This window comes from Gekko japonicus, unplaced genomic scaffold, assembly GCF_001447785.1.
Source record: "Gekko japonicus isolate JY-2015 unplaced genomic scaffold, Gekko_japonicus_V1.1 scaffold76, whole genome shotgun sequence".
Classification (NCBI taxonomy): domain Eukaryota; kingdom Metazoa; phylum Chordata; class Lepidosauria; order Squamata; family Gekkonidae; genus Gekko; species Gekko japonicus.
In genome coordinates, this window is record NW_015166420.1 from 384402 (window position 1) to 395391 (window position 10990).

Genomic DNA, 10990 nt, shown 5'->3' on the forward strand with positions numbered 1-10990 from the left:
CATATAAAAACCTGAAGGTTTTTTTCTGGTGCATTTAGAGCACAAAAGAGATGGTCTTTCATTGCTGCTTGTACTGGGCACAGCATTTACAGTTCTACTGCCTTGCTACATGGATGTCCCATGTGGCCATCATGAGTAACAGTCCTTGACAGACCACAAAGTTGTCCAACCTCCTTTCTTTAAAAAGATGGTTTTTAAACCATCTTTGTTGGGGTTCATCTACGTGGTCTCATTATTTTATCAACCACATACACAAATGCCACCGGTTTCTTTCTCAAATAAAAAGCGCTAAATGCTACAGCCTTTTCTTGTAGGAAAGAGCCAGCGTTAGAGTGTCAGAATGAAGGGACTTAGGAACAACTGTCCATTTATCCTTGAAGCTCAATGGGTAACTCTGGGCCACTGACTCACTCTCTAAGCCTAACCTTCCTCACAGGGTTGTTGTGAGTACAAAACACAAGGAGAGCCTTGCCCTGACCTGAATAGCCCAGGAAAGCCCGATCCTGGAAGTTAAACAGGGCTGATCTTGGCAAGCACTTGGAAGGGAGACCTCCAAGGAATACCAGGGCTGAGACACAGAAGCAGGCAATCAAGCCAGCTCTCTGAAACGTTGAACGTCACCATGACTTCCAGGCATGCAAGCACAAACACACACACACACAGAGAAAACCCCCCACAAAAATACAAGGAGAGACTTGAAGAAAGAGTGGGATAAAAATCAGATAGGGAAGGTGCCCCAGCCCTTGATCATGTGTTTGTCTTTTCCGGCATCCTTTCTAAGAAGCAGGAAATTAAGTTCAGGGAGGGAGCTGTGTTGATCTCGATGAGGATCCCCACCCTTCTGAGAAGAGGTGAGCGAGCCCTCTGATCCAGCCACCGTTTCCCCCCGACAGCCCTTTTACAACGAGATGCGTCCGTCCATACGATGCCAACGGCCAATCATGCAGCCCACGCCTGACTTAATTAATTACTCAACTTAATTACTTCTGGCAACACTTAATTGCACAGTTAATTAGTTATGTGACCCGGGATACAGCATGATCAGACCTTGCAGAACGGCTTCCTGCTTCTGTGCTCCTCTTAAACACGACCCTCTCCGCTTGTGCTCTGCTAAGGCTACGTCCGAGTGCGAGCCAGCTTCGGAAACGTCTCTCCCCAAACTTCGGGTTATGCAATTCAACTTTTCAAGCCACAATTTCTGCTTGAGGAAAATGCTCCCGGCGGGACTGGCTACAGGTCTAGAGGGACACTGGGCGAGACGACCTTCAGCGACCCCTGTCCTCTCAATGTTGTCCATGCAAACACAGTACACAAAGTTGTGCACGCACACACGTTTTCCCCTTCATTCTCTTCTAAGCCCGCTGCTGCATGGTAGTAGGTCAGGGTGGTGGGTCCGATGCCCACGGAAGCTGCCCAGTAACGCCAACCCCTGACTTGCCTCACCTCAAGGCCTACCCCACCACCACCAGTGTTTTTCTCATGTCTGGATCACAGTCCCCTTACCCGGAAGGACTTCTCCTGCAAGTTGGCATTGGAGAGCTTCAAGATGACCGCAAAGTTAATGGGTTTGGAACTCATGCGGCCCGGTTTCTTGTTGAAGTCCACCTGCTGGAAAATCTGCAAGGAAAGGACATGGTTACCTCTTGGTATGTGTGCAACCCCATCACCGCGCATGATTTTTTACAGACTGCTGCAAGCAGGAAGAACTGAGGTCCCTCGTCCCCAGACTTACAGTCCAAAATAAACAAAAGGGAGAGAGAAGGATAAGAATGGGGTACGTGAGAGCGAGAAAACAGCTGAGCAAACGAAACAAAAAAGGGGTCGCAGCAAGGCAGACTGATGCAGCCTCATCAGTCCAATGGCAATATTTCCTGGCACGTACGCGGCAACTTGCATTCCCTACCTTGGGTAATCTACAGGTTGAGAGCCAGTTAGGAGCGCGGACTCTAATCGGGGAGAGCGGGTTTGATTCCCCACTCCTCCACATGCAGCTGCTGGGTGACCTTGGGTCAGTCACAAGTTCTTTCAGAGCTGTTCTCACAGGAGCAGTTCTCTAGAGAGCTCTCTCAGCCTCTCCTACCTCACAGGGTGTCTGTTGTGGGGAGGGGAGGGGAAAGGAGACTGTAAGCCCTTCCCCCTCCTTCCCCCCTCCCCTTCCATCTCTGCATGGTACTAAGACCAGGACAATGTGGCTGAAAGATGTCACAGAGAACACACCCCTCCAAGCTAAACTTCTGAAGAAGTCAGAGATGGCCTGCCCATCAGAAGCATGACAGCTCTGCAGTGTGCCACTTGGGAGACTATTTTTTGGTTTACTTATACCACACTTTCCTCTCTAACAGGGACCACGGGTGGCTTTACAGCATCACTCACTTCTGCTCCAGCTTATCCTTGCAGCTGCAACCCTGTGAGGCGCATTAGGTGAAGAGAGTGTGATCGGATTAAGGTGACCCACCACAGCAGAGTGGGGATTCGAACCTTGGGTCTCCCAGTCCCAGATCCTAGCGCAGCACTCTAACCACCACACCACAGATGTTCAAACTCTGCCCCCCCCCTCGGCAAAGCTAAGGCATGTCTGGGTGTGATCGACATCTGGATGGGAGATCCCCTGGAAAGCCCCTCTGTGGGTTCCCCTCACAGAAAAAAAAGGGTGGATTTCAAATAAACCAAATGGCTTCCAGGCTTCTCCAACATGACAGTAAAAGCTCAGGCAGGTACCAGAGAGTCACACAATCCACAGTTACCTTCATAACCACCCTGGGAAATTTTGAAAGCGCGCAAAGTTTCCCAAAAAGCAACCCTGGTAAGGTTTGTAGCCAAGAAGAAGAGAAGAGGTTTGGATTTATACCCCGCCCTTCACTACCCGAAGGAGTCTCGGAGAGGCTTACAATCTCCTTTCCCTTCCCCTCCCCACAACAGACACCCTGTGAGGTAGGTGGGGCCGAGGGAGCTCTCTTGAGAACTGTCCTTGAGAGAACAGCTCCGAGAGAACTTGTGACTGACCCAAGGTCACACAAGCAGCAGCATGTGGAGGAGTGGGGAATCAAACCCGGCTCTCCCAGGTTAGAGTCTGTGCTCTTAACCACTACACCCAACTGGCTATTCAAGAAAGGTGTTCAAGCTCAAATCTGAACCAAACAGGTTGGCCTGTACACAAAAGTGATACCTTAAGCACTTCTTCAGACCCTTCGATGGCCTCCCATCTGGTGGAGGGGTCTCTACATCAGGAAGGTTTATACTGCAATAAAAGTGTGCCTTTAAAATCCCTCAAGACACCTCTTTTATTTTCACTGCAACAGATCAACACCGCTGCCCCTCTGGGATTGTTATTTTTAAAAAAACAAAACAAAAACCCTTTAAACAATTAATTCCACCAGCCACGTGTTTGAAACGCCGCATGGCACCAAGAGAAGGGGGTCAGTAGTCACATGGCTACTAGTCACGATGGATATCCTTTCCCTTCAGTATCAATTCAGGTGGGCAGCCGTGTTGGTCCGAAGCAACGGAACAAAGTTTGAGTCCGGTGGCACCTTTAAGACCAGCAAAGTTTAATTCTGGGGATACGTTTTTGTGTGGCACGCACACTTCTGACGAAGAGTGCATGCCAACACGGAAGCTTGTTCCCAGAATTAAAACTCTGTCCGTCTTAAAGGTGCCACCGGACTCAAACTTTGTTCTTCCGTACCAAAGGCCTCTTTATGTCAGTTGCCGGGGACCACAGGCGGAAAGATGCTGTTGGACTCATCCTGCTTGTGGGCTTCCAAGAGGGAACTGGTCAGCCACTACGTGAACAAGAGTGCTGGACCGGATGGGCCCTTGGTCTGATGGCTCGTCTTACGTCCTTAAGGGAGTCTGGTTCAAGAAATGAGCCCAAACTCTCCTTGGACTTGCAGACCTATCTGCCTGGTTCGCCACCGGCTGCGTGGCACCAGCAGGGGAAACATTAAAGGTAAAGGTTTCCCTTGCTCGAAAGCCAGTCGAATCCGACTCTAGGATTGCGGTGCTCATCTCCGTTACCAAGCCGAAGAGCCAGCGCTGTCCAAAGACGTTTCCGTGGTCATGTGGCCGGCATGACTAAACACCAAGGCGCATGGAACGCTGTTACCTTCCCACCGAAGGGGTACCTTATTTATCTACTTGCAATTTCTTGCTTTCGAACTGCTAGGTTGGCAGGAGCTGGAACTAGAGATGGGAGCTCACTCCGTCATGCGGCACCTGGGTCTCGAACTGCTGAACATTAGTGGGCTGCAATTCCTCAGTCTTTGAGAACCGTCGTTCCTCCCTTCTCCGTGTCCTGAGGCCACTAGGGAGGCTCAGCGGGGCAGGTCCCCCGCATCCATCAGTGACGAGAGGCTTCGGCCATTTAAAGTGTCAGTTGTGTGTGCAATTTGGGGAGGGGGAGCCTCTCCGAGCAACACAGGGTTAACCTCCTTTCTCTTCCCACAATCCCCAGGGGGGGAAAGGAGATGATTTTAAATTGGCATGCCAGCATTCTCCTCCACGGGGCGGGGGGTGGAGGATGGACGGACGTTTCCACCTTGTTTACCCACATTTGCCTTCCAGCGCTGGAGCCGAACGCAGCTCCTCTCGCCGGAACCAATGCCTGTCACCCCGGCGAAAATTAAGTAATAATAACTGAAAGGCAGAAACGCGACGGAGATGGCAGCAGCGAATCAGAATCCAAACGCCTTCGCCCCTCTCCAGGTTGGCCCACCGCTACTCCTACCTCGACCCACCAACCATGCCGGTTCTAACTTCCGACACGCACCCCGCCCTTCTCCAAAGAGGAGAAGGAGCCGGGGGCAAGTGCTCGGTGCGCCAGAGCAGCAGAAGTTGCTGTCAAGGCACATCACAGAGTCAGCTCTCATTTCCAGTGGCAGGGGCTTGGGGAATTCTGGCGCCTGGAGGGACCGCGCGAGACATTCACGTTGTCATCGCGGTGGTGACAAGGGCAGGGGGAAAGGAAGGGGGAGGGAAGGAAAGAAACTGAGGAGGGTTATTTTCTTTCGACTGCACAAGGTGGGGACGGCAGAGGGAGGAGGTAGAAGAAGAAGAGGAGAATAAAAGATTGGATTTGTACCCCACCCTTCACTTGGAGTCTCAGAGCGGCTTACAGACTCCTTTCCCTTCCCCTCCCCACAACAGACACCCTGTGAGGTAGGCGGGGCTGAGAGAGCTCTTTCCAGAACTGTCCTTGAGAGAACAGCTCCGAGAGAACTTGTGACTGACCCAAGGTCACACAAGCAGCTGCATGTGGAGTGGGGGCTCAAACCCAGTTCTCCCAGATTAGTGTCCGCACACTTAACCATTACACCAAGCTGGCTCTCAGGGAGCAGACACTGTGTTTGCCAGACAAGCTGACAGGACCGAAAGGAGTGGAGAAATAAGTCTGAATTACAGATTCAAGGTTTGGAAGAAAAGTAAAGTTGCAATTATAACACAACGGGAACAAGGAACTGGGAACCAACTTCGGCCTCCTGCTGACCGGTATTCTCAAACCGGCAATGGCTCTCTGGAGTCTCAGGCAGAGGTCTTTCACATCACCTACAGTCTGGTCCTTTTAACCAGAGATGCCAGGAATTGAACTTAGGACCTTCTGCGTGCAAAGCGGAGGCTCTTCCACTGAGCCTCAGCCCCTCTGGCTAGCTTGAAGGGCCTAACTCGGATCCTCCAGGCTCAAAGGAGTCTGTTAAGTGCCAGGAACCAGAATGGGAAAACAGAAGTTTCTAATTCCTAGGAGGCTAGGCTCATTTGACCTGCAGCGCTTCGCAAACATTTTATAATGTGCGTCATTGGACATTTTATTCTAATTGTCTTGTCATTAGCATCTTGCATCAGGGCTGCATTGGGGGGGGATATTTACATTTGTGTGCGTGTGCGTGCCCATGCCTGGAAGTCATGGCGACCTCTGACGACTCCGACTGGGGCACGGAGGACATTCAGAGAAGTGGCCTGATCTCCCATCTCCATCAGAGCTGCATTTTGTACATAAGAACATCAGAGAAGCCACTGTTGGATCAGGCCAATGGCCCATCCAGTCCAACACTCTGGGTCACACAGTGGCCAAAAATACCAGGTGCCATCGGGAGGTCCAGCAGTGGGGCCAGGACACTAGAAGCCCTCCCACTGTTGACCCCCCCCAAGCACCAAGATGACAGAGCATCACTTGCCCCAGAGTCCCTATCTATACCTTGTGGCTAATAGCCACTGATGGACCTCTGCTCCATATGCTTATCTAATTCCCTTTTGAAGCCGTCCATGCTTGTAGCTGCCACCACTTCCTGTGGCAGTGAATTCCCCGTGTTAATCACTCTTTGGGCGAAGAAGTAAAATGAACACCCAGGCAAGCACCAAAAAGGTGCAGACCTACCTAACTTTAACAAAGCACCCAGCCTTACATTCCCACCAGACCATGCGAGGAGATAAATTTAAAGGTAGACCAAACACTGGGGACTTCCTAGAAGACCTTTGGAAGTTCAGCAACAGAAGAGTGGAGTTATTTAGCTAATAGCCCAAAAATATTTTAAAAGCTTCTGGCTTATTTTCCCCCCCTTTTCTTAAACATGCCTTTCTATAAAAGGACCCAAACGGAGTACTGCAACTGCAAAACGGGCTTCCAAAGGGCGAGGTGTCTGTCGCATGCCTCAACACCATCGGATGCGGTCAGAGGCGGAAGCCAGGGGAGGAAGCCATGCGTGAACCACGGGACCGGTTGGCCCGATAAATGCGGCTTGCCACGAGAGAGGAACTGGGGCCGCTGTTATCTGCCGGAGGTTGAGGAAAGAAACCCAGCAAGAGCGGGTGTGCGTGTGCGTGTGTGTGTGGGGGAGTGACGCTCTATCGCAAAAAAAAACTGGCAGAGCCTCAGAAGAGCAAACAGAGGGAGAGGAAGGAAACAGACGCATGAGGGGGGACAGCCAAGAAACCGCAAGGGCCCGGGAGAGACGGAGAGGCCTCGCTGGCTGCTACGGGCCGAAAGGATGTGGTTTACGAAAGGGACGTGTTGCAACGACATGAAAAAAAAAAACCCACAGGAGTCTTTCGCATCCTCACGATTAGCAATGCACCAAGGCGGCTTGGCTAATTCCCAGGCATGGCCGGGTGCCCCTTCCTCCGACTGCCACCCCACCCCACCCCCCAAACTGCTGAATACAGCTTCAGGGGATGGGAAGGTGGCCCCTGGTCAGAAAAGAAAGCAGGCCACACAGACACACAAGCACCAGAAAATGTGAACATCTCTACAAGAAGAGGGGCAGAGTCAGTGTTCCCTCTAAGCTGAGTTAGTGTGAGGTAGTGCACAGTTTTTTAGCCCTCCGGCGCACACATTTCTGTCTCCGCTCGGGAAGGATGGGGCTCCAGAGCAAACTAATTCATGCAGCAGCCCAGTCGCTCGCTCACAACTTTCATGCCGGGAGCTCACAAAGTAGAATTTTTGCTCACAAGACTCCGCAGCTTAGAGGGAGCACTGGACAGAGTCCAAGCTTGATGAGAAGTCACAAATTCTGACGCCAGAAACTCTTGTCCCCATTTCAAAACATGGGGCAGTGGGCGGGGGATACCCTATATAAAAAGTCCAGAGGGAAGGCATCTAAAGGGGACAAGGGGACAGTTTCGTGATGGCATCTTGGCACACGAAGGACGCACTCCGAGTCCAACCCTTCTCATCTCCGGGAACCGAGACAGATCTTTCTCTGACCAAGACCCTCAAGAACTGCTGCTAGCCTGAACAGACAGCATGGAGCTATACACAGAACCTGTTCAAGGAGAACCCAGTCCTCCATATCCCAAACACGATTTGCCTCTACTGGGTAACTCAAGGACAGCGATCTGAGTTCCGTCACAGCCTAAAAATTATTTAACAGGCTGGCGCATGTTCTTGCTCTCCTCCACATGAAGACATGAAGCTGCCTTCTACTGAATCAGACCCTGGGTCTATCAAGGTCAGTCTTGTCTACTCAGACGGGCAGCGGCTCTCCAGCGTCTCAGGCAGAGGTCTTTCCCATCACCTACTGCCAGATCTTTTAACTGGAGATGCCGGGGATTGAACCTGGGACCTTCTGCATGCCAAGCAGGTGCCCTACCACTGAGCCACGGCCTTCCCCTAAATCTGCTGTTTGTGTGGACCGACTCCACCTTCCTTTCTTCTGGGTGTCATCTGGCAAGATGCACAAACTGAACTTCCATCGAGAATACAAGGTGGTGGGGGGGAAATGCCATTAAGTCACAGACGAGGAGGAGGAGGAGGAGGCCGTGGTGCAGAGGTGCACCATAAAGGTGACTGTGTGTGGGAAGCGTCATCAAGTTGCTTCCAAATGTCCTCTCATCAACAGCCTTGCACAGGCCTTGAAAACAGAGGGCCCTTGTGGCTTCCTCGACGGAGTCCAACCATCTCCTGATGGATCTTCCTCTTTTCTTGCTGCCTTCAACTTTTCCTAGCATTATTGTCTTCTCTACTGAGTCATGTCTTCTTGTAATGTGACCAAAGTAAAAGGTAAAGGTTCCCTTTCTCGAAAGCCAGTCGAATCAGACTCTAGGGTCGCGGTGCTCATTTCCGTTTCAAAGCCGAAGAGCCAGCGCTGTCCGAAGACGTTTCTGTGGTCATGGCGCCAGCTTGACTAATCACCAAGGCGCACAGAACGCTGTTACCTTCCCACCGAAGTGGTACCTGTTTATCTACTTGCAGTTTCTTGCTTTCGAACTGCTAGGTTGGCAGGAGTTGGAACTAGAGACGGGAGCTCACTCCATCATACGGCACTCGGGTCTCGAACTGCTGAACTACCGACCTTCCACAGCCTGCAGTTCAGCGTCTTAACCACTTGAGCCACCGCAGCTCAAAGTACAGGAAGCAATTTTTCTCCATGCCAGTTTGGCTAGGGAACCTGGAGGTTTTTTTGTCATCTTCTGGGCATGGAAGAGGGGTCTCTGGGGGCGTGAGGGGGGAGGTATTTGTGAATTTCCTGCACAGTGCAGGGGGTTGGACTAGATGACCCTGGAGGTGCCTTCCAACTCAATGATTCCGTTCTACGAACACCCTCGGTTTAGTCATTTCACCTTCTAGGGAGCAGGCAGGCTTGATTTGATCTAGAGCCCTCTGATTTGTCTTTGTGGCACTCAGAGGTAAACCTAAAACCCTCGATGACTTTTAAAAACCTTACTTGATTTTGGGTTGTTGTTTTTTTTTGCAATTCCGCTGTTTTTTTAAACTGGCATTAGAGATCATTACTGACTAACTAGGTTCGACTCCAGTCGCACCTTAGAGGCCAAAAAGATTTTGGGGGTATAAGCTTTCAAGAGCCAAAGCTCCCTTCGTCAGATACGTTTGACTCTCGAAATCATGGTTGACTTCTGGCGGCCCCTACGGGGGGCTTGGATGTTCTTCAGAGAGATGGCTTGCTCAGCCTGCCTCTACGTCCCACCTCTGGTATTCCTTGAAGGGTCTCCCTTCCCAGTACTTGCAGAGTCGGCCCTGCTCGGCTTCTGAGATCTGACGAGATCGGGCTTGCCTGGGCTACACAGGTCAGGGCTTACCCCAGAAATCTTGCTGGTCTCGTAAGGTGTGACTGGACTCAAAACTAGCTGCTCTACTGTAGACCAACATGGCTACCCTCTGAAACTGTTAATTTACTAGAGGACAGCATTTATGAGAGTCCAGGGGCACCTTTTAAGACCAACAAAGCTTTATTCAAGACATTAGCTTTCAAGTGCATGCACACTTCTTCAGATCCAATGAAACGGAAATTACCAGTCCACACATGTAGGTAGAGGGTGAGCAGTAAATCAGCATATTGCACAATGAAGACGTTAAACAGGTTCAAGGACCAAACAGGAATAACGAGCTTCGTTTATATGGTTACCATTTGTTTGGGCTTAATTCTGGAGGAAAACACAGCGAAGGAAATAACTGTGTCAACACTGGAGATTGAAGGGCAGACGTATCCTTAACTGCGGAATGCTGAGAGTAATTAACTGAGACTGAATGCTGACTAAATAGCTGAGGTCCAACGCATGCACTCAAGGAGCAGGCCGGCCGGCCACCGCCCTCTCGGAACAATTCAATGTTCTGGCTCTGACTCCTGACAGAGAGCCACTGACACCTCTTTGTGTCAGATATGAGTGAACATTTAGACCAGGAGTGGCCAAACTTGCTTCATGTAAGAGCCTCATGGAATAAACATCAGATGTTTGAGAGCCGCAAGACCTGAACAAATATTACACACATTTTTATATTCAAAATTAGGCACATTTGCTTTTATTAATATTAAATTGATAACTTTAGATGGGGAGGGAAGGGAGAAAGAGAGAGAGAAAGAATGGTGGAAAGAAAGTGGAAAGAAAGCAAACAGATGGGGGAGGGAGGGAGAGGTGGAAATAAAGCAACTTTAACGTTAAATGTGTCCTCCAAGCCCTGCCCATGCTGGCTAGCTTGGCTTGGAGAAGGGATTTAAAGAGACAAATGCCTTCTTTAAGCCCGCTTTGGGGGGGGGGCTTTGAGAATGCATTTAAAGTTCAAGTTGCATTCGGTCTCTGCACTGGCTGGGGAAGGGAAGACCAATTGGGGAGGCATGCCCCCTTTGCTTCCCCAGACACTTTAGTGGGAGCCACACAATATGTGTGAAACAGCTGCACGTGGCTCCCGAGCCACAGTTTGGCCACCCCTGATTTAGACCACCCATTAATACAGAGACACAGCAGAATTGCTCACCCTCAACAAAGGATGCCTGTTGCATCTTGAGTTCCTGATCTGGAGCAGACTCCCTCCAGTCTGGATGCATGCTTAGAATAAACAGGGGTAACTTCCATTGAGGTAAGGCCATTCTTTCTCTCTTGCACACTAAAAGGAAATCTTTCGGGGTGGAAATCTTTTTGGGTGGAAAGACCGAAGTGCTCCTCCCATTTAAATTTGGGAGAGCAGTGTGTTGCCCCTACCTGAGGGATGGGCAATACAGGACTAGAGTATTAGGCCTGGATAGGGAAGAGACAGCTGCTGAAC

General features: G+C 50.6%; 1 protein-coding gene across 1 annotated transcript in view; it reads right to left on the reverse strand.

The window, feature by feature from the left end:
• NOC2L (NOC2-like nucleolar associated transcriptional repressor) overlaps window positions 1-10990 on the reverse strand; it is an 87327-nt gene that overhangs the window by 28227 nt on the left and 48110 nt on the right. The window contains exon 12 of the mRNA XM_015411658.1: window positions 1504-1617. Within this exon, the coding sequence (XP_015267144.1) occupies window positions 1504-1617 (114 nt within the window). The remainder of the gene's footprint in view (window positions 1-1503; window positions 1618-10990) is intronic.